Here is a 25,149-nt window from a genome sequence, read left to right on the forward strand (position 1 = left end):
CATGAATAATCTCCAGTTCCAAAAAAGTGACCCTGCTTTTTTAAAAAAGTGCAAAGATTTAGTTATAGATCGACAGGTTAGTTATTGATTGACATTACACAATGTATAAGATTTAACAGTGAAGCAGGCTCATTCCTGTGAACAGTCTCTCCTCATTTACTCTCCAATAATGTAAGATTTCTCAGAGAATTGACGCCCAGAATGTTTTAAAAACTAGTTAAAGGATGGAACTTCTATAGGATTACATATTACATAGTAACTACAGTTTAGCTCAAATCCACTTTCAACCTGAAAACCTATTTCTATTTTCTCTGCATTACCTAGCTTCTAGTCCATGTCTAGTGGGCGGTCTTCCTGGTGGTGGCCGAGGAAAGAACTGAGTTGAATTTGAACTGGTGACTTGATCAGTGGTTGCCCAGGACACTGGCCTTGGAATCTTGCTTTTTCTGGACTGAGGACCGTTTGGAGATAAAGAGCCCTCTTCTGTCTGTTTGCTGAAATGAGAATCCAGTGTCAATCTAGAAAACGAGGATAAGACATCATCCTCAGAAAACTGTACAGGAGCAGCAGATATTTTTTCCTCCAGTGACTTATCGGAGGCACTTGAGAGGTCACCGAGGAAAGATTTGACCTGTCTCTTTTCCATAAGTAGTTTGACCAAGTCTGTCTGATGGGCCTTTTTTAGAAGAAGCTTTTCCTTTGCTGAAACAGGCGAAGAGGACTCTGATGTTGAGTCTATCTCTTGTGCTAGAACTGGGATTCGGCTCTGCCTGAATACAAAAGGAGATTTAACTAAGTCCTTCTTAGATCGGTGAGAATTCTCATTTTCTGAAATGCAGTGGAATAACTCTCCATTTTTGGGAGCATTTTTCTCTTTTTTGTCCTCCTCGTGCAAAAAAGAAGAAAGGGCCACTTGGTGGCATTTCAAGTCTTGGATGTGGACGTCTTCCTTATTAGAATGAAAACCATTTTCCTGAACTAGTGCTGTTTTGCTTGCCTGTCTGTTAACATGTGGTTTGGTAAGTCTTGAGGGAGAAAATTCTGATGTTTTAGGTGCTATCAACTTCAGAACCTCATCTTGGTTTGGCACCAAACAGACGGGCCTTGGCTTTGACTCTTCAGCACCTTCAGTATTTGTTAGAGGCTCTTCCTCTGCAGATTTTGAGTTTCCTGGCAAAGAAGAATTCTGTTCTTTGCTTAGCACTTCAACGGCATCCTCAGAAACCACTGGAAGCTTTTCTTCCTCAGCTTCCTCTACAGAAATATTTTCAAGTCCTTTCTCTTCCTGTATTCCGGTATGCTGCTCAGGCAGCTCCTTTTGGCTGCAGTCCAGGATGTTGACACGTTCTTCAACAAGTCCTTCCTTGTCAAGCACCTCTTGGCTGATATTAAGTACCAAATCTGGTCTGCTGGCACTAGCTGGAAGTGCATCTTCTGTCACAGCCAAACCTGGCAAACTTTCCTTTGGAGAGGAAAGTTCCACGGTGTGTTCCATAGATGGACCATCCTGCTCTCTCTTCTCTAGCTGGTGGCCATAATGAAAGCTCTCTGAAGCAGACTGAGTGGATGCCACTGAAGGTCTAGGTATAGTTATCTGCATGGGAAAATTAGAGAAGGAAAAAGGTGAGAAACTCAAGAATAAGACACAGATAACATTCTTCTTTATTTCACGTCTCCAAGATCCATTATTTAATTATTCCTATGAATCACAATGTTCAAATAATACTTAACTTCATAATTTACATATAGATAATTAGAAAAAAAAAATACTCTATTATCCCAAGACAGAAATGTGTAACAAGTAAAAACAAATATAGTCTCAGGGAAAGATGTTGCAGTTACCAAGTAAGCCTTCTGGAAATGAGATCCAACCTAATAGGCAAGCTTTTTATTTATTTTTCATTAGTTTGAACACTCTTAGAATAAGTTGCATAAAAACGTAAAATCTTTAACAAGTACATAACAACGCTTTTAGACAAAAACAGAAGACAAAACACAGTGAGGTCCAGATTCAGGAATGGATTTAAATTTCAATTTAGGCAGAATTTAGATACTTTGTTAACAAAACAATTAATTAAAAACTTCCCAATTTTTAATTTACCCAATTAAATATACTCATATGCATAATACCTCCATTTTTGTCCAGAAAAAACTTCCTGTGTATCCAAATTTTAGCTATTACCTTCCCTATAGAAGCTTATGCCTCATTTTAATTAAGTAGTTTGGTTAGGACATCTCCTTACCTAACGTCATTTAGAGATTCACAAACTAAATATTCACACATCTAAATTCCCTCATGGGTGTAATCCAACAGATACCCTTAAAGCACTCCTAAAACCTACACACAGTATTGAGCCACAGTCCCTTTGAAAAACAGTTGGTTAGGATGAGTGCTGCCTTTAGTGCACAGCTTCAGTGTTAGAGCACATACCCAGGAACCGGGAAACCTGCATTCATGTCTCTCCCACCTGAGGGACACAATCCCACTTCCCGCAGTTCCTGTCAAGCATGTACAAAACCAGAATGGAATCACTTCTCACCTTCCCCACTGAAGTACAGACAGAAATGCCAGAGTCATGAGATCAGAGGGTGAGGGAGCACACACAAAAGTGAGTGGAGTTTTACCTCTATGGCCAAGGGAGGAATGGACTCTTGTGAGAAAATGAGCCCTAGATTCTGGTCTATACACACAGGATTGAGGGAAAAAAATAAAAATAAAAAAATATCAACGGGCTACCCTTACATCTTTCTCCACAGGAACAGAGAGTTCAGCTCCTTTTCCCCTTTTATTCTTTAGGCTCATGAATCTGACAGAGCTTGCGTTTGCAATACTCAACAGAAAGTGGAAGACTGGAGCCTGGATTTGGACACTAAGACTTCCTTGATGCACTGATGGTAGAAGACACAACTAGCGGTAGCCTGTTTCCAGTGCTGCCAGGATTCTGCTGTGTTACAAGACAGATTTCACTTAACCCTGTTGCAGAAATTATACATGCTGTGGAGCTTAATAGGCTTTTGCAAGAGCTAGGACATTGGTACTACTGGGTGGTAGACACCAAGTTAATCTCTCAGGACCTGTGACAATTTATACTGTGTACTCAAACTTTACAAATACAGAACAGTTCTCCAAAATAAGAAATGGGAACTGATAGTGAAGGAGATATACTCAGATTTCCCATGAAATTATAATACCTTCATTGAAATTATTGCTGATGTTTGGTGGTTTTTTGGGGTTTTTTTTTTGTGTTTTTTGTTTGTTTGTTTGTTTGTTTTGGTTTTCTTTTGTTTTTTTGCATTTCCTTCATAGTCCTGTATGACAAAATTTCCATCACTGTGGGTGCACATTTACCTCCATGAAACACAAACATCCAACTAATATTATAAACAGTTCACTACAAAAAAACATGAAACACAGATCACAGGCATAAAGCTGAATTAAAGAGTGGCCAACTATTTATGTTAAATTATTTCTATACTATGCAATTTATTCTGAACCTCTCTAATTTACCTAATGAAGTTTTTGGACCTTAACCTTAAAATGTGGAATCATATTTTTGTGAAATTTGGAATAAAATACGGAGAAAAATGTGGTGGTTTTTTTGTTTGTTTTCGAAGTGCAACTAGTTGTTAGGCTACATAAAGTTATATTTTTCATCAAGGTGGGGATGGGGGGGGGGGGGGGGAAAAAGCAGAAATGTAAGATAATTGAACTCTTTTTTTTCCTAAGTAGATCTAAATTGTCCGTCACATCTTCCCCAAGTTAAGGTTTATTGAAATAGGGGAAAAAAACAAATCACTGAGACTTGCAGCAAGAGGCTACTTTTTGTCTCCCTGATAATTTGGTTTCAAGTTTGGGCCAATATAGTCCCTTCATGTTTGCTGAATTAAAACAGTACCTTGAGAAACAAAGTGACTTAGTTTCAGCACAGACCTTCTCATGTCCTCTTACTCTCAAGTCTGGTTTCCTTCCCCTGGAAGAAACACTACTGCCCTTTTGAGTTTGAGAAGTATTTCTTACTTCAAAAGCTCTATTGTAAGAAAATCCAAGCACATCAGATCAGCTACAGAAAGAACAGAGGAAGAAGAAATTCATTTTAAAGTATCTCTCCATTATTAGGTCAAGTAGTGCCTAAATCTTGAGTGATAAACAAAAATAGTTTAGCAAGAACCCTCCACAGAAAGGAAAAGGGATAAACCTAGATAAAAAAAAAGGAAGTAAAAAGCTCTGAAAAAACAGGCAGCTATGCCATAGATTTCCATGTATCTCTAGAAAGTTGCTCAGAGGCACATATTTTTGCATGACACACAAAAATAATCAGATCTCTGAGAAATTCTGAATTACAAGCTGGGTAAAAGTGTGTTCTGGAAAGTTTAATTTAATAATTTCTTTGGAATATCATGTTCAAATTTTGGAAAAATCACTTGGACATTTTGCTGTCCACTTAGCTCTCTCTCCAGCTTGTTTCAATACCTTATTCTGCAGGACAGCAGACAGCACCTCCAAAGTAAGGAAATCTAGCAAAGTTCCTTTTCCAAGGTTCTCATTTGATGAGCTAAGTCTGCTTGCCAATTCAAATAACCCAGGAATCAAAAAAATGGAGTGTATTCCATATATCTGAAGAAGAATGGCTTCCTTTAGAATAGAACGGCTCTGGTGTCCTCTTAATTTTCAGAAGTAGGACAACCTTAGTTGTTTGCTTTTAGAAGGATATTTATCTTCTTGGTAGGTTTCTAGAAGGGCTGCAATTGCATTTACACCTTCCTTTGCTCAAATATGTTTACATGGAAACTCTTCCTTGTGACCTTTCTCTCGTATGTCAATTCTCTCTAGGTGAAATCAGCTCTGATACAAACTTTATCTACATTTTTCAACAGACTTCATATCCTTTGTCATATCTGGAGAGAGAATTTCTTAGTCTGTCAGGCCTATCTTAGACAACTCAGATTTACTCCTTACACCCAAGAAACAGAAGAGTAAGCTTGCTGAACAATCTATAATAGAACAGGCAGGAGCTACTTGTGAAAGAAAAACAATGACCAAGTGGAGGAAAGAGAAAGATACTGGATGACTAAGCATCATCAAAGACTCAGTACTGCTGAGTAGTTCACAGTTTCAGAAATGGCTGTATCACTTTCTTGGTCTGTGATAAACAAAAGTATTTTTTCTCAGATGGTCAATAAACCTCCTATGTGTCTTCTGAAAGCACAACAATTAGATTACATCCCCACTGGGCTTGTCATTTCACCTGCATGTGGAAGAAACTTAAGTGAGTAATCATGCAGAAGTGCCTTTCATGCAAAGGTTGCTACAGCTGCAGGTACAGCTTTAAGAGAGAAACAAAAGAGCAAGGCCAACTTGAAAAAAAAAATCTGGGAACGTGTATGAGAAAACAGAACTTGTATCAAACTGAACCTTGTTAAATCATAGAATGGTGTGGGTTGGAAGTGACCTTAAAATAATCTAGTTCCAGCCCCCTCTGCTATAGGCACATATACAAATGCTCTCATTTGGAAGATCTTGGATGTAATAGTCAATTATTGAAGAACTGGAAAAAAGCTTGTAGATAATCCTCCTAAGGCTCTTAGTAAGATTTCCTTGGGTAAAGCATCAGCTTCTTTACAAGGCTGGTGTCACTACAGATAATGTCATGATTCACACCATGCAGGAATCTAAATAAGAAGACTGAAGGAAGTTTTTTAATCCCTTAAAACATCCATCCATCCATCCATCCATCCATCCATCCATCCATCCATCCATCCATCCATCCATCCATCTTTTTATAATCTTGCAGCCTTAATTAATGTTTACAAATATGTAAAAAGCGAGTGTCAGGAGGACAGAGCCAGGCTTTTTTCAGTGATGTCTAGTGATAGGACCAGGGGCAATGGGTGCAAACTGGAACATAGGAGGTTCCACGTAAACATCACAAAAAACTTCTTTCCTGTGAGAGTGACAGAGCACTGGAAAAGGCTGCCCAGAGAGGCTGTGGAGTCTCCTTTGCTGGAGACATTCAAAACCCGCCTGGACACGATCCTGTGTGATGTGCTCTAGGTGACCCTGCTCTGGCAGGGGGGTTGGACTAGGTGATCTTTCGAAGTCCTTTCCAACCCTTAACATTCTGTCATAAATAGGATTCTCGCTCTCTTGTTTGTGAAATGTTGCAAGACTGAAGTCATAATCAAGGAGTATGAGGAGGGCTGATCCTGAGACATGCAAAATACACCAATTTAAATTATCATTTAGTCTAATTCAGGGAGACAGAAATCTCCAAGTTATTCAGTACAGATCTAGTTAGAAAGCAAGAAATACACGGTCTATACTGTAATATTTAAAAAACCCCATAATAATAATAAATAATCCTCATGCTTTCTCTTCTTCTACCACTAATTAAAATTTTATCCTAGGATATTTCTATGGCTAATCATGTCAATTTTGTAGAAGACTGAACCTGAGGAACAAAGATTACAATATGATCTGGGTAATTAATCTAAAAAGAAAAATGTGGGGAACAAAATTTAAATTGCTGCCTCTCAGCTCACTATGATAATCTGTTTATAACACTATCTACTTGATTATTGCAATTCCCATATTCAATAGAAGTTATGTGGTACAGCAGATTACTAAAATGGCTGAGACAATATATGGAATTTGAGATTCTCCTTTCATTCAAAAACATTTGAATTAAATCACTACCACTGTGGTCTTTAATCTTTCGGCCTTCTCTAAATAATTTCTTTATTCCTTTCTCATTTCTCAAATTAACACTTGACTGAGATGCGATGTTAAGATGGAAAAAGAACACAACAACAGCAACGTAAATATCTCTTGGACATTCTTCATGACATTTGACAAACTTTCCTCCCTTTAAACCTTTGACAGGCTGCAATAGCAAGTGATGTGCTTGGACGAAATCCTCTGTTAACATACATAACAAATTGCAGAGGAGTGAAATACTGAGATTTGGTCTGCAAAGTTCCTAAGTCTGAAAGATCTAATGGTGTGAATATGGATTATTGTACAACACCAGCAGATCTGACCTCTTAGCAACAGCTTCTTCCCTCCACTCACACTGTCTGCTACTTCTGCAAGCACGTCAAGTGCTGTCAGGACTTCAGGCCTCTTAGAAACGTAGTGTACAGATCTGTTGTTCAGCTAATCCTGGTATTATTTGTAACATCTCACATTAATAAGCCATTATTGTATTACTTGGCATTCTGAAGACACTTCACCTAATCAGTTCACACTTCAGAACTTCTGTACTTCCTTAGTAAAGTCTGTGTATCTATGAGAATAAACCTCACGTATCTTTTCTCCCTGCTTCTCTCTTTCATCTCTCCTTAGCTCTATGGCCAGCCAGGAACATGACCAATGTTAGTAGTCCGCAAATTCTGCAATACCAAACAACCTCCCTGAATCTTTCCAGTTCACCAGCTTCCTCCTACTTATTTTTTCTTTATTTATCTATCTTACTTTGTGTTTTCTTGCATGACTATATGCCTCTGCAAAGACATCTGAACTGAAGTTTGCATGAAAGCACATGGGTATGTTAGCATACTGTCCTGTAATTTATTGCTACTGTCATTCTCATGTGAATAAACCACCTAGCTTACTCTTCAAAACAGCCTTTCTACTTTTCAAAATCTTACCTACCTACTACTATAATTCATACTGACTTTTTAGAGTCTAATCCTTTTTATCCCTTACATTGGCTTCTCAGATTAAAGTCACAGCAGGGAATAAGTTAAATATAATTAAATTTACTAAACTACATTAGCTATTTCTACAGATAGACTAACAGGAGAATAAACAGGATAAATACATTGCTGTAATTTGTGGTGTTATGGAAAATAAGATCAGACATGACTGTAAGTTTTGATACTGAATCCCTTTCAACAATCCCAGATATATGGCATTGCAAGCATTACAGGCATTTGTAGGAACTGGTGCTCCCTAGGATACAACTTTTCTGTTGCTAAAAATTCACACGAAAGGCCTTAATCCTAAAGAGACACAATATATGAAGGCTTACTTACAGCTTTCTGAAAAAAGAAGCATGCTGCTCTCCACAGCTCTTCAGATTTATTCTTTCTGCTTTTCTATAATGCTAATTTTTCATAGATTTATATGGAGATTGCAAGAAATGAGAAAAGGATGGAATACAGATGAAGAGTCACAAAGATACAAGACAACTATGTTTTCATATTCTCCAATGTGATAGGTATCTTTGGAGGATAGAACATAGAAACCTGTGTGCACAGCCTTTCTATAAAGCTTACTAATCATGGCTTAGTTTCAGTATTCTTTACTTTTTCAGTTATTCCTGTGCCATGTAACAGGTAAAAGAAGTGGGTTTTTTTCTTCTAACAAAACCCCATATCCTCAAACATCAAATAGGATGAATATTGATTGCTCTAAAAGCAGTATCTTTAATTACTTTTAGAGAACTACTGTAATTGTAATAAGTGGCCAGTTAGTTTGGCGACATGACTAAAACAAGAACTCCTTTAACTTGAAACTTCTTCTCTAGAACACAAAGCTGTAGAAGAATATTCTTGAAATTTTCTTACATTGTTGGAGAACTGGGAAGCAGCAGTGCTTACAGCCTGTTACTCTGTAACACACAATATTCCTACTAAAAATGTGCTAGTATTGTGTTTTTCTTGAGTTCCACAGAGAGAGTGTTTTTCTAAGAAAGAAAACATGAATCTAAGATGTCAAAAGATGGCAACTGATGCCTATTTCACCTTCCCATCTCCTGCTATTATTTCCTTCTTTACAGAAACTGAATCACTACCTTCCCATGGTTATTTTGTAAAATCACAAAAGGTCTAGAGATTAAGAACCATTTTGAGCAGGTTGGCAACTTGGATCTTTTTTTTCTTCTAGAAAGCTGGAAACTACAGATTCCATGAGGATTGTGGTATTAGTAACAAAACTGAAGGTTCATATCACACTAAGAAGCACACTAGGTTCAGCAAATGTAATTCTAGATTTTACAAAACATCTAACAATCTTCAATAGGATGTTAATAGGTTCTCCATGAGAGGTTATGTTCAAGCATACTTAGGGATTCTGCTGCTAAGTATACTTAGGTGCTCAGTTAAGAAGCAGAAAAAACCACTACAAATTAGAAAGTTCCTCCTCTAACATATCACACATTGATACTTTGTCTTTAATTAATGGTGCAACCACTACTGGTGTATAACATGCAGCTAAATTACTTTAACTTAAAATAGCTAATAATGATAAAAGCATCTTCAAGCAAACATCACTTGGTTTCAGCAGCTAGCCATGAGAAATGTATTAGTATAAATTTTTCTTACTTTAGAAACAATTTTTATTACTTTTGAATGATCTTTTTGAAGCCAGGCTCTACATTAATAACCTAGAGAGAATATATGCAATTTTCAGAAACAAGCCACACGCTGATGTTTCCTCAGGAAAACCCTGAGCTCTCATTTTCAGAGCCACATTATACTTTGTTAGCAAGGACCAGTACTTTTTTTTTTTCACAGTTATCTTCTTTGAAAAATTCATTTGAAATGTTCTCTTCTAAATGCAGATTCAATCCAAGTAAATAGTCTTCTTTTGGTAATGAAAAAAAGACATACACAGAGCCTCTCAATTACATAAAAACTGCTCTTATGCATAACAACAGTGAGATCTGGCTACTGCTGCCTAGATTAATTCTGAATATTCCTCTCTAATATATATGAGTTCCAATAAAGGGTCATCACAAAGTATCAGATGATTCATATATAAGATTGGCCTTAATGCCCATCTGCAGATTTCAAGTATGTAAATTTTTCCTGCTTCTATCTGATTCCCATGAGCAACTGTCTAATCCTACATTACTGCTATGCTACGCTTATGCTTTGGTTTTGCTATATACACTATTCTTAACATTTTTTTGTAAAGTATCTTTCATATTCAAACAGCAACACTAAAAAAAAACCTCCAACAATCCAACAAAAAACAACACCAAAATCCCAAAATTAAGTGTCTTCCTGACTTTTGATCCTCCAGTCGGAGAGGGAACCCACTTATTTGTGTGTTGTAATGAATTAAATCCAGCTCTATCCATTTATAAGTTTGACACTATATTAGTGTGTCACGCTCACAAGGGAGAGAATCCATTAACTCTAAAATTTCCATGGATTAATCAACTATAGTGGAAAACTGATAAAACCATGTAAATATCGTTTTAATACAAACTCTGATTTCAACAGGATTAAAATTACTGTACACATAAAAACTATTTTTCAAACTTGAAATCTAGATTTAAAGTTTCTTAAAATCTCTCCTCAGAATTGTCAGGATGTTGGAAAGCATTATGGGTTTTCTCATGTCCACAGCACACTACAACTTCATACCTTTATTACATGAAATCATTAGGCTTGGGAATCATGCACTGAATTGTATCCACTTACTTATTTCAAGGAGATTACTATATGAATTGTTTAAATAGAAACTGTTGACACCAACATTGATCAGCTCTCCACAGGAAATCCCACAGACTATTTAGCTTTCCAGAAACACCTTTATTATTCTATGCTAATGAAATTATTATACTAGAAAAATTTACTAAATCACTATGTTTGGGATAAGATTGGCATTTAAAAAGTAAAAAAAAAGACTACTCGAAGGACAGACAAGAACGGATGAACCACGTGATTATGAATTCTGGGAATCTTAAAAGTACTGTGGATTCCAGAAAACATGAACATTTAAAATAATATTTTTTTTTATTGGGGGTGGTTCCTACATGATCAGCATATGTGGATGCTATTACCACAGGTAATTTATTGTACTGACTTTCACTATGACTTCTCTGCTGCTTCTGACAGAGAAACCTGCAGAAAGAGAGTGGCCAAGAGGGTTCTGTCTCTAAAAATGCATGTGTCCTCTACAAGCAACACACTATTTGAAAAAAAAACATTCATACTGACTGCTTGCACTCAACTGTTAACTCCTTAGCTTACAATTTGGAAAGTTTCCACTGAAAGAACAGCTAACCTAACATGCTGTGATTTTTAATTCTTCTTTACACTAAATGCAGATATGAAAAAAGCAGGCCTGAAGAATTTCTCTCCTTCAGACAAAAGGAGCTGCCTTGGAGGCAGCATTTAGATTTCTATGTACCAAGCAATTGCCTCTGACACTTGGATAAAAGCAACAAATAAAACTTTTCACTTACTTGCATTAGAATGAGAGTGTGTAGATGAACATGGTTCAATAAACATCACTATCAATACAAAAAAAAAGCAAAAATAATTTGAAAAGAACACTGTAATAAGAGTGGAGCTTTTGTTTGTTTATTTGTGGTTGTAAAAGGGGTTGTTAAATGTGAAGGCAAATGTAAAAGTTCATCTCTTGCTATTGCAGACTAATGAAACCTGCCAAAAATGAGTTCATAAAAAATGGCAAAATTGACAACATTTACGTGCACTCCTGGTTCATAAACTAAAAACATCCAAAATAAAATGACAACTATAAGCAATATGCATTCTTTCTCTAAATACCCCTTGAACATGTCAAGAAGTCTTACCTTGTTCTTCCATAGGTCCCTGAATTCCAGTGAGATGCTTAAAAATTAAGGTAAATTTTTCAACTCAGATCAGTGTATTATTTCTCATCTTGGATATGAACATGATGTTTTGCATTTCCATAACATCTTGTGTGGGAAGAGTACAGAGCATGTTGTAACTAACAATATAACTATAAAACTGTAAAATAATTTTTTAAATGTTCCAGTAAAGTAGAAATTTGAGAAAATTGAGACATAAGGGAAAAAGGTTTGTATAAGCCAACTAATTCTGTTTCCTTAAACTGAGAGATTTGCCTGCCCTAACATAATGAATAACCAGAAAATAATTACATTAAAATTAGCCCCCTTGTACATATCTCATTAAGCACCTGAAAAAATGAAAATATGTCAGAATAACAAAGAAAACTGGAATCCACCTTTGTTAAAAGCTAAATCTTATTTTATAGCAGCCAGTTTAGAAGCATTCTAGATGATTGCAGTGGCTAGAAGATTTTTTTACTATCTTATTGAAGAACTGAGCTGAGAAACCATAGGAACAAAAATCTGAGGTCACCCATTTTGATTGTTTCTCAAGACAGTTACACATTTAGCACAAAGTATAACTAAGCAATCTTTTCATACGCAGCCCTGGCCAGTAGCTGCTGCTTTTCCACTGACCTCACACAAACACTCTATGCAGTCCTCTAATGAGCAGAGTTCAGAGAACTTATCTGGCTGAACAAATCACAGAAGAAAAAAAGGTTTCAAGAGGATTTACTGTACACTTTGATTATGCTATAGAGGAAAAGAATGCTAACAGCACTCTAGCCCCACTCTACAGATTCAAGTACAGTCAAAGAATTTTCTTTTTTGATAGCTCTAATGCTGCCAGACTCTATGCTGTAAGCTGAATCACGAAGGAGGGTTGAAGTAAAATACTCCAATTTTTTTCCATAATATAAGTATGGCTAGAGAGATGTTCTCTTTATCAAATAAGTAAATTTAGAACTACATCCTATATGCTCTCTGCACTAGTGAGCTGAGTATATACAGAAATTTCATTACCTCCTCTAAATGATGTCAAACTAGAGGAAGGTGGGTTACAGCTCCTGAACCCTCAAATATCATCAATCAGGACATAAAATCCTTTTGCTTAATTTCAGGAAGAAATGTGTGCGTGTGAGTGTGCATACATATATATATATATATATATATATATAATTTCATTTATTTATTTTAATACAGAAAACTAAACCAAACAGCCCAGATCTCTGGCCTCTGCAAGTCATTAGTTCTGAATGCTGAATCAAAGTGCAAACAGCAGAAAATACATTAAAAGATATTCAGTACAAAATATTTGAAAAAATAATACAGAATAATACAGAATTACATTAAAATTAATTTTAATATTTAACTGGAGAAAAGCTTTAGGTTATTAACATGCATATTCATCTTTCATGCTGCTGGAACTTCCAGCTTGCTAGGTACACAAGGCCTTTGTTGCTGGAATGAACTGAAGAATCACATGGTTGCAGTTTTCACAGCAAATGAAAAACTGGAAGTGAAATTCTCACTAAAGTCAGGACTTGCACAATCAGCTTGGAAAGGAATATAGCAGTCATGTACTTACCACTTAAAAGGAAAGAAGAGGCTGAGAATGCTACATACCATCCTCACTCCACTCAGTAGCTGCAGCTGGCACAATACCAATTCTTTTTCACATAGCAAGAAATAACATCACTTTGCAGCCGCTGTTAATACTGCAGCTGTATTCATGTGTTGGGTACTAAGGAAGCCTGAGAAGACCCTCTGTGCCAACCAACTTTCTTTGAGTATTATGAGCAGTTTGCTAATTGTACCTGCAATACATTCTGACCAGAAAATTTAGATCTCAAATATACAGGCAAAAAAAAAAAAAAAAAATAAAAAAAATTAGGTTATCCTGGGATAGAAAGTAATCCTGAAAAATACTGGAGCTTAACTTTTAATGAGTTAATTTATCCTAAGTCCTTTTCCCCAGTCATGACAAATAATGTGTATTTTGGTATCCCATAAAGTTCATAACAATGAAGATCTGGGAGCTACTGTTTGCCCATTTCCATACTTCGAGGTCAGAACTGTTTTTGTCAGAACACTGATTTTTGTGTCAACAGACAAAATGGTGACATGAGGACACTAGCTCCTTTGCCTTGTTATCACTCACCACTGATCCTATGGAAGTCTGAAAGAAGATAACGTTGATGAATTACTGTTAATATCAGCACTCCTGTCCATGCTTCACCAAAAAAGAAAACCTAAGTCTTTTGCACGTTAAGTATTTATACTGAAAAGTAGATGGGAAATAAAAGGCAACATAAAATATAATAAAAATGAAATATTAATGGTAAAATGATGATATGTTATGATGTTATGCATTAATGCTATGTCATACTGCTATACCAGTCAGTGCAAATTCATGCTGCTTAGCAAGTCTCAGCATTTTTGTGACTAATACACAAATTATGGTTAACTTGAATTATAATTCTAAGCCTTCACCTTTTTCATACTCACATGAAACTGGGCATAAAAATCTATGAAAGTCCTCTTTCTCTAGTGACGTCTGGCATTAACTATGACCCCTGATAATTCCCATCTTTGAACACTGCAAGCTTTCAAACAATTTGTTATTTGTTCATTCCCAAAGCAGGAATTTTACTATCTCTACATCCTTTTTTCTCATATTAAAATAACTGAAGGTATTCCACATTTTATTATGCATTGCCAATTCAAAATCCGCCTGCTACTGATTGTAGGAACACACACACACACAAAAAATAGAGAGAGATTTTAATCTTAGTTTTGAAATAAGCAAAAAAACGTTTTCCACAGTTTAGAATACTGCCCTTTTCAAGATAAAATCCTTCTGAGGAAATGAATCTGTCTTCCAGAACATTCAGAGGTGCTTGCTGCTCCAGATCATAACCTGAATAACAGCTCTTTAAATATTCTTCTCTCTAATTTTACATCTTCTAAGTGGGACAACAGACGTTCCTCATAGAGTATTCCTGACTCTATTCATGGGCAAGATCAATTCTTATTCCCTCACTTAATCTTTCAAAATATTTTTTAGGATGTTGTGTATAGCAGTATGACTAGCAGATGCCTTCTACCAGACTGTGCAGAGCAACTCAAAATATTAAACTTTGCAGATGACTGCTACCAAGCAGTCACTTTTATGAAGACAAGGCTTATTCACCTGCTGAAGTTGTGCTTTTGAGATGCGAATGACAGGGGGGAGCCTGTTGCCACAGGGAATGACAGGAAGCTGCCTACGGCCAGTTGAGCGGGAGGAAGAGGAGTGGCTCTCAGCTGATTGACTCCTTGGCAAACCAGCCTCTTTCAGAGGGTCCGAGTGGATGGATAGAAAGGCTATGGGGCTCATGGTGCGGAGGATGGGACTTGAAATTCTTGGAGTGGAGAAATGCAGCATATGGGATGAGTTGAGCTGTGAGAACAACATGGCAGGGAAGAAAATACGGTTTAAAAATCAGTATTTTAGTAATTGTTTATGTCTTGCTTATATGCATTTTCTTATAAGACCACATTCACAACTCCCTCACAGGCTGAAAGCTGGTAATTTAAGAGGTATCTTAAGTCTGATCTCCACAATTTCCACCTATTTTCAAAAATCCAGTATCAAAATTACAAGTGAGCATCATTTCTCTAGCTGGCTTCTACCTTAATTCATTCAGTCAGTAATAATCTAGGGCAAATGTAACAAACAAACACAGTCTGTTCCAAGGACATTGTGTACACAAACCAGCTGATTGCCGACTACTGCAAATGCTTAGAACCTCCATGCAACCATACTGTTTTCTGAGATGACTGTATTTTTAAAGCATTTACATCCCTTGCAGCCTTTACAAATGTGACTGTACAACTACAGCTATAGCAGCATATGTTAGGAACTGCACCTGGCAGGATAAATCAGTAAGATCAGTACTACAACAACTTTGATTAAATTTCCTAAATACGGGATTGAACTAGAAGGACACACTGGCCTGGAGAATCCATGAACAACTGCTTCATCTTGAACTACATCACTCAAACCAGACTAAAAAAATAAAAATAATTTTAAAAAAAGAAAACAGAGAACAGGAATTGTAAAGTTAAAGTGTTCCAAACTGGTAATTTAAGAGAAAGTACAATTTCAAATTGGTTATTGATTATTTTAATAAACCTATAGCTTTGATGTAAAACTCCGAAATCAACTAATTCTTTGCAAGACCTTTTCCAGTGCGTGAATAAATATCTGATGGTGACATCAGAAACCTGCAAATAAGATTGCAATATTTAGTTTGCAATTCTTTATTCCAAGTATATTTAGACAAAGCCAGGAAAGGCAGAGATATAGAAACATTTTGTAAGCCTCATGAAAGTGGTTTTCTTTTTCCTGCCATGGTATTTGTTATTCTAACCTGTATTCCTTGGAAACTAAGCATTTCAGTTTCAAAGGAAAAGGTATTTTCAATTGTGTCAATCCTAAACCTTCAGTTCCCATAACACATAGCTGTCTCTCAATTAAAAAAAAAAAAAGTATTTCCAGTGTCTCATAAAAGCAGCAACTGAAGATAGAATGGAGATGAAAATTAAACAACTTAGAACTCAGAAAAAATCAGAAATTTTAGAGCAGGTTTATGATGAAAACATAATACTACCTCAAACTACAAAATGCAAATGTAATTAATTATTACTAAATAACAACAATAAATAGGTTCACACAGTCAAACCACTTCTATAACCACGCACATGTGTGTATATACTCACACACACACACACAGAGTACTAGATTGTTGACCAAGCACGAGCAGAGTAAACTGTTGCTTAATTTAAACTTCTGATGAAAATGGAATTAGCTGTTACATATTTAATTACTTCAACTCCAATAATATTTCTTTGCTGAAATATCTTCTTTACTAATGTATGCTGCAAAGTTCTGTGCCTGAATTGCATGGATTATGTATGCAATTCATTACAAACGCAGTAAGTTAATGAGGCCATGGTTCAATAAGAGAGCAAGTCCAGCTTTAGGGTCTTAGCAACCAGACCAAGGAAAATAAAAGTAGAGCTGTATGATGCAAAGGGCTGCTCCAGCATAAATTCATCATCAGTCTAGACCAGTTCAAATTCTTTTGACAGATTAAGTTCATACCAGCAGATATTACAGCAAATCAGCTACTGTCTGTACTCCTGCAGCCAAAGTCAACATAAAGCCATTAAGAAAGCATAAAGTCAGCATACTAGTATGCTCTCAATAGTTCAACAAAAACGTGAACATGTGCCCATAACTAAGCCAGATCAAACTGGTATTTGCTGGTAGCAAACAGAATCCATATTGCAACTGGAAAACCATGAGCAATCACAGGAAAACTAATTCTCTTACCTGCAGGCTTTTTTCATAATAGATAGCATAATTTGCTGTAATTTTTTAAGCCTGAAACTTGTTTATCCCCAAGTCAATAACTAACACATTTTTCTCTTTTATTTTTTTAATTCAGGTTTCCTCCCTAAACTGCTACAACTTTACATTCTTATTAGAAGGCTGATTCTGTATGAATCAGGTAAGAAATTATATTATTATCAATTACAGGAAGTCCATGTACAAACATGATTTCAGGAAGAACATTTATCTATAAATGCAGGACTTCAGACCAGCAATTTCTTTCCTTTGGGAGAAAATAAAATTATGGGTGAGTATTTTTTATACAGAAATATCCCTGCTACTACTTACTATTTAAATAGTGAGTAATAAACCCCCGAAAGAAATACAGAAGAAACATAAAAGTAAAATTTAAAAATAAAAAAAGACCATAAACTGGAAAAAAATATTTTATTCATTCACCATTGAAGTAATTGCTTGCATATTTAACAGACCTAACAGAATAAGCTGAAAGAACATAATTCATTATACTTTCTCCTAAGTGACAGTGAAGCAGGTCACTAGAAATCTACATGGGAGGCATATTCATAAGCAGGATGACCACGATTCCTGACATGCCCTCGAGTTTCAAGCTGTTCGAAATGAGTAAACCATTTCAGAAATTATATTAAGCTATTATACTGATATCATTTCAATATTTATTTTTAACCCCTTTAAGTAGCACTTAAGTAATTTGATTTATGGTCCTAAACTTACATTCTTGGATCCCAGCCTGCTCTTAGGAAGTGCTGCAATATAATTAAATCAGCAGAAAAGTAAAATATGACCCTTTGTCCATAATTTGTGTTGCCAGGAAGGTGGTACCTAGATAAAATTACTGAAGAACAAGAACATCTGACCCACAAAGAAGGATCACCTTCAGAGAACAGTTTCAGGTGGATACATGCTTTGAAGAAGCAGCTACCAAACAGCTCTCTGAGGTCATGAGGATTCTGGAATAGAGAGAACTACTGCATGAAGAGGCATATATATATATACACATATAGTATATGTGCGTGTATATATATATATATATAGTATATGTGTATGTGTGTATACACACACACACACACACACACACTGTATTCCTGTGAAATGACTAGGATACTTGCCTATAAGAGCAGCTTGGTTTTGGTACCAACCTCAAGGAATTTTTAAGTATCAGTTACAAAGTGGAATACCATCAATGAAGCACAGAAAGAGAACTCTCCCCCACTATCCTCCTGAGCTTTGTTTGGTTTTCAAGGGCTAATGAAGTAGATGTAAGACCCCCACAAATTGCCATGACAGTTGGAACAGGCACACTGCATAGACACACAGTTCCCAGTTTCTAAATCAGCCAAATAATATTTTCTTTATTCCCAGTTCAGTTTATATTTTCAATTCACCTCCAAAACAGCAAGTTCCTTCCTGCCATTCATCCTACCCTCACATCACTACTTGCTCTTACAGGTGAACATAAACCGTATTAATTTCTCCCACTTTTGAGGTCATGACAAATATCCCTTACCTGCTTGCAAAGCCAAACTAAAATATAATCTCCCCCCCCCCCGTGTCTACTTCAACTAGTATTTCTTCCAATACACTGTATAGTTAATTGACATTATTTATAACTATTTCTGCTCCCCTGCTCAGAACCTTCTTCCTTTCCAGATAAAGGTATTGTCCACTGTTTGCACGGTAGTACATGCTATTATATCACCTCTGAGTTCAGTTTTCCATAAAATAGTAATTTCCCCAGAAAGAACCAAGTTTGTATAAAGTGGGATAGTGCATTTGCATACAAAACTGCAAGTTGTTTTTTAACGGTTTTCGAATAAAAACACCTGATAATTAGTATTTTGTACAGGGCTAAACATTGCCCTTTCTTGTTTGTTTTACTAAAACTGACATTAATATACAAAAATTGAACAACTGAAAACAACTGAGCAATTTAAATTCATTTTTCACCTTTACAAGTTTCTAACCCATCAAAAACTCTTTCATGCAACTAATATTTCAACTTACATCTCAAAAATCTTAATTTGTTTAACACAGTTCTATATTTAGAATCATGCAAAATGAATCTTCTATAAACTATATAATTCACAAAAGATGATGCTTAACTATAATCTTGTATGAAATATATAATCTTGCCTTTCCCATGAGCACCTAGGTGTATTTGAAACTTTACTGTACAGCTACAGAAAATACATTAAGTAGTTCATTTTCACTACAAAGGATATTCCACATGTTATAATAAATGAGTGTTTGGTGACAAGTTTCTTCTTCTAATGAGCTGGCTCTAACTTTCACAAACAGTCATGATCAAGTGAGACAGAATTTTCTTGGTTCAAAGGAGCTATAATAATTCTCCTTTATACTATAGAGGACACAATATCTACTGAGAAAAGTGGAGAAATAAAACCAGGACCTGATTCCTAATCACTTAACCAATAATCTAACTTCCTCCTTAAGTAGAGCCAAACAAGTATTTGTTTAGAATCAGTGACAGAGGAGAAAAAGTAAACAATCCAAAACTGTGCAAATGAGAATTGCACTTCAAGAGAAGTGTGGCCAGCAGATTGACAGAGGTGATTCTGCCTCTCTGCGCTGACCTGGTGAGACCTCACCTGGAGTACTGCGTACAGCTCTGGAGCCCCCAACACAAGAAGGATACGGACCTGTTGGAGCATGTCCAGAGAAGGGCCACAAAAATTATGAGAGGGCTGGAGCACCTCTCTTATCAAGACAGGCTGAGGAAGTTGGGGTTGTTCAGCCTGGAGAAGAGGAGACTCTGGGGGGACCTTATAGCGACCTTCCGATACCTGAAAGGGGCCTATAAGAAGACTGGGGAAGACCTGTTCACAACAGCATGTAACAACAGGACAAGAGATAATGGTTTTAAGCTAGAAAAGTGAAGATTTACGTTGGATATTAGGAAAAAGTTTTTTAATATGAGGGTGGTGGAGCACTGGAACAGGTTGCTTGGAGAGGTGGTGGGGTCCCATCCCCTTCAAGGTCAGGCTTGATGGGGCTCTGAGCAATCAGTCTAGTTGGAGATGTCCCTGCTTATTGTAGGGGGCTTGACTAGATGACTTTTAGAGGTCCCTTCCAACTCAAGCCATTCTATGGTTCTATGATTTTAGCCACTTAGACTTTTCCTGAAACACGGGAAACATGGTAGCACAGTCTTTTACATATTCATTGTAATTTTATGTTTGTGAACTGCAAATATAATAAAAATGTATTTGCATGTGTATTTCTCACTGATTAGGAATCACTGCATAAGGAGCTTCTTTATATATATTAATATATATATATAATTATTTTTTTAATTGATCTGTGGATCACACCTGCAGAATTATAACCACTCCCATGGGAGAATGTAAACACTCATATAACACAACATGGAATACCATTCCTCAAGAACCAAGTCCCATATCTGATGAAGTTAGCAATTTCTGCTATATTATCATATTTTAGTCACTGCCTTTTTCCTTACTATCTCTTAGTATAATTCTGAATAAAGAGATCCTCAATAAAACAGTGACTGTTTCACTTACCAGAGTGAGTGCTCCTTCTGCCTGAGCCTCCATAGGACTTGTAGGAGTAGCTGCAAAAAGCTGTCCAGCAGCCCCAGACAGAAGGTCCAATTTTTCAGTAAGCTGTTCAGAAGCAGCAGGATGACACTCCGTGGCTAGAACAAAGTCCACCCCTGAGGTTTGGTTCTTGGCATGGGCCCTGTTTCCTGTCCAACCACCCTGTTTGGGCTGCTCTTCTGCAGGAGAATCCTCCAGAACTTGTAGTACCTCTGGCTCTTCATCTGAAGGACTTCCAGTAGTTTTGTGCCCTAAAGCCTCATTTGTCCTGAAGTCCTGCAAGTCCCGTTCCTTATCTATTATTACCCATTCCTTAGAATCAACCTCCTGCCTGCAGGAGCTTAAGTTGACAGCTACAAATCCATTGCTAATAACACCATCAGCATGTTCTGGAGAACTGGCTGACACTGGCTTTGAAGCATCTGGAAGATATTCTTCATCATAGTGCCAAACATGGTCCTTGCGGGCAGTTCCAGGGGCAGAAATGTTTTTTTTCTGAGAAAGAGGAGGAACAGCAGCAACAGGAGGCTCTGCTGCAGCCTTCAAGTCTTTCTGCATCTTCTCCAAACTTAAGAAAATAAGTTAATATTTGAATTAGTTAAGAACGAATTAAATCATGTAAGCTGCATTTGAGATTTTTCAGTAGAGGAAAACTAGATCTGTATTTTTCAAAAATTGTCATATTTTAGAACAATCTACAACAGCTGAATGATGCACAATTTGAGACAATTATCTCTGATGTCAGGTAAAAGTGGGCAGACAGTCTTAGAAATTTGCATATACTGTAAGTGTAATTGTAATGTATCGTATTATATTGTAAATATATTATCAGAAGGAACAATAGTGAGTGGATACCAACTCAGTGGTGAGGCTACCACTAGATGTACATTGTAGTTAATTTATGCTACAAAGCAGAGACTCAAAGCAAAACAGAAGAAATATAAATCTTCAGCAGCAGTTAGTAGCTGCTTTCAAGCAGAATATTATGGATTGTTTGGATTTATTCCTCATTTATGTTTTGCACAACTTGCTTCCTCAAACAAATGGTCTTGAAATAAAAATTTCTCAATTGTGGAAGTCCAACTTTAACCGTATAGTAGCATTAATCTTTTTGTGAAGAAGTTGCCAAGTCATGAAATCCATAAATGGAGCAATATTATGAACATAGCAAATACTTGGCTGTAGCTTGCATAAGCAAAACTCAGCAGCTCCATTCCTGGTTTTCACACAGCAGAGGAAAGATGAGAGCATCTTAACTACACACACTGAAAAGATCTAAGCATAAGACCAAAAAGAATTCCCTTACCAGGTCTCAAGAAATTTATCAGTGTCTGGTTTTGACTCCAACGTCAGATGCTTCTCCAGTTCAAAGCTGTGAATTGAACGTAGCTTTCGCACTAGTGGGGCATCTCTGTCCAGCTGGGTGGTCTCTGAGCGAACACGAATCGGAGAACCAAGACTCGGTGCATTAAGCACTCCATTCACTGGCCCATGGCTGTTTTCTTCCTCTGTAGCAGCCTGTGCAAAAAGTGGGGTAAAAACACAACTCGCTAGGAGTGGCAAAACAGGAGAAGACAAGGTAGTACATGGTGAATACCATCCAGTTTTTTAGCCTGTGGTAAACCAGTTTGTATTTGGAATGGTTCCTAACTTGATGCCATAGTTAAGGTAGCTTAAATATGCTCTTCAGCACCCAGCTACACAGACAAAATACTAATAATATACTAGTCTGGGTAGGTCTGAGATCAGGAGTCTCAAAAACCTAGCAATACACTTATTTACTCTGATATTTCACATCCATCTCTGAAATTTTCTTTAAGAATAGTCTGCATCCCAGCATTTGGTCACATCTTCAGTCTGCTTTACTGTCAAGTGCTCTTACTAAACACTGTTATACACTAAATCTATTAGGTATTTCTGTGACTTAGAATGATGTCTTAGCCCAACTTCATTCCATTTTGTATACTAAATGAACATGATTTAGAGCTGGAAATCATTATAATCCTTAGATTCAACAGGTATAACTAATAGAAATTGCCTTTGTTTATACCAGAACAATCTCCTTTCTCCCTCTTTGGTAAAAAACAAACAAGTACGTTTGAAAATAGGCACTATGCCTTATTCCTTCCCACAATACATTTTTTCCTAGTAAACAAGAAGGAACAGCCTTAAAACTGGACAGCTTTCCTAGCTAAGAAACATTTCAGTACTATATCCTTCTGCATGTTCAAAACATTTTTATATCAAGAAACAGCTACATTTGTCTGAATATGAAATGTGATTGTGAGCAAGGGAGACAGGAACCACTTTTCAGAGGCCACTTTTGAGAACTAAGCAGCATTCCCTTCTAAAGACCAGCCCATGAACCTCTTTGGATCAGTACAAAGGGATCACATCTTATGGAGACAGAAATATCAAGTGAATTAAACAGAAACTGCCAATCATACTACCAATCTGACAGTTGAAGAATAACATTAAGCTGCTTTCTGTATATTCAGTATCTAACCTGACACATGCAAGATGCAGGAAATTTCCTTTGGTTTCACTGAGTGAGCAAGAATCAAAATAATGTCTGAAGAACATGAATATGAACAAACTACAAAGAATCTCAAATTATCAGCAATCTGCTATTCATCATAAAAACTTGAGAAAGTGACACAAGGCCCAAAAGCTTGTCTGCTTGTTCCAGTACATAAATCACTCTTATAAAATGTGTTAGCTCTACCATACATCTTTTCTTAGATCCTTCTGTCTAATCAGTATTAGTAAGACTGCATTATTAGCTATATCTTATGTGCACTATGAGGACAGTAAACTGTTCAAAGATGATGTTCACAATGCAGATTTTTAAGTACCTTACAGATCCCTAGTTTTATTTTGTTTCTGTTTGCATCCATTTCCTCCCAAACGTCTTTTTCCTGAGGACACTGATGCCCAGGGGATCCAGGTAATTTCTCTGGTGAGACACCAACAGGAATACCATTCTCTCCATCACTGAGCTGCTCATCAGGGAACACTTCATCTGTGTTTTCTCGCAGCAAATCTCCTGGGATAGGAGTGGCATTGGCAATTCTACAAAAGTAATTTGAGGAAAAAAAATCGAAAAGGTAAAAATAATGAGACTCTAACGTGCTTCTTAAAGTTATTTTCTACTAAAAATAATTTTCTTCTTTAATAAAAGAAAAAAAACCAACAAAAAACACAAGCAAAAGTATGCTTCTATAGAAAACTAATTTTTTAATATATTTAATATAAAACCCCTTACTTTTCAGCTTTCACAATTTATGTCTAATTTAGGCACATAACAAAAGGAGTGAATAAAAGCTGTTTTTTAAAAAATGTTTTCAAAGCAACTTCTGAGAAAATTTGCTGGAGATCATGTCCAGACTTAACTTTGCTCCTGACTCCTTTATACATATTTTTCTATTTAAAAAATTAATGGCAACTTTCATAATTTTAGTTTCATTTTCCCACAAATTTGGCAGAATAGCAAAACATACTGTTGGAGGAAGAGAGATCACTCAGCAAACTAAATTCAATTTTAACCACTATTGTTATCAAAGTGCTATTTGGTCCTATTATTGACAATGAAAACATAAGCATAATACTAATAAGACATTACATTTTAATTAAAGTTCTGTAGTCCCATTGACTTGGAGATAAATAAGGCTTTTAGCTCAGTATTTGAAACTGAAGCAATGCTATTCCTAAAAAGTGAATGCTCAGAATGTCTATTATAAGCCATTCCTTTACAGTCACCAAAACTGTTAACTGCAGCCCAGACTATCAATAAGTCCAGTGTGATGCTTAGTGTGACAATGGGACTGAATTAGACACAAAATCCCTGTCAGCTCCAGTGTGTGTAACAGTGCACACTGTACACCTATGAAACGTTAACATCAATTAACATCTTGACTGACATTTATTTTAATACCATGAAATGCTGGGAATCTGATACTTCTACATTAAATTTGTGAGTTTTTCAGCCTCACCCCAACACAATACTCTCTCATCCCAAACTTTGTGACCTTTAGATTAAAAGTTGATCTACTTAAGACCTACAACAGGCATAAAGTCTTCTTCCACACCCATAAGCACCTCTTATATTCTCAAATCCCCCGAGACGAGTATGGGTATTATTCAACATCATGTCATCCAGCTTACTCTATTACAGAAGGTATTAAATATTAAGTATTTTAAACATGACCTAAATCTGTTTCCAAATTTCCTATAAAGACCCGTTCTTTTTTCAAAGTTTTAATGAAATTACAGCTAGTAGTTTATTCCAAGCTTACAGAAAACAATTACTTTATTTCCAGACAGTTAAACTCAGGACGCATCATTTAATTTTACAAAATATAATTCAGCAAAGGATGGATTAGCAAATTTATATGCAACTTCCTGACCTACTATTTTTTATTGCTATAAATTTAGGATGACAGGGCTGAACTTTTAGGATTGTATAAATGAGAACCCTAGAGAGGGTTACACTTCAAATGCTCCCAAACCTCCATTTCTCACTTTATTCAACGTTCTGCAGAAAAAAACTAAGTTATGGAGATAATTTCTCTTCAGTATTCTG

At 36.4% G+C, this 25,149-nt stretch overlaps 1 protein-coding gene across 2 annotated transcripts in view; it reads right to left on the reverse strand.

The window, feature by feature from the left end:
* The window catches only part of TTBK2 (tau tubulin kinase 2), a 98,714-nt gene that overhangs the window by 8,059 nt on the left and 65,506 nt on the right, over positions 1-25,149 (reverse strand). The window contains exons 11-15 of one of the 2 annotated variants that reach the window (XM_051621364.1): positions 23,423-23,639; positions 21,874-22,085; positions 20,532-21,135; positions 14,764-15,012; positions 321-1,594 (exon numbers count right to left, since the gene is read on the reverse strand). In XM_051621364.1, the coding sequence (XP_051477324.1) occupies positions 321-1,594; positions 14,764-15,012; positions 20,532-21,135; positions 21,874-22,085; positions 23,423-23,639 (2,556 nt within the window). The remainder of the gene's footprint in view (positions 1-320; positions 1,595-14,763; positions 15,013-20,531; positions 21,136-21,873; positions 22,086-23,422; positions 23,640-25,149) is intronic. The other variant, XM_051621365.1, reaches the window with a different exon arrangement.

This window comes from Apus apus, chromosome 5 (assembly GCF_020740795.1).
Source record: "Apus apus isolate bApuApu2 chromosome 5, bApuApu2.pri.cur, whole genome shotgun sequence".
In the NCBI taxonomy this organism is placed as follows: Eukaryota; Metazoa; Chordata; class Aves; order Apodiformes; family Apodidae; genus Apus; species Apus apus.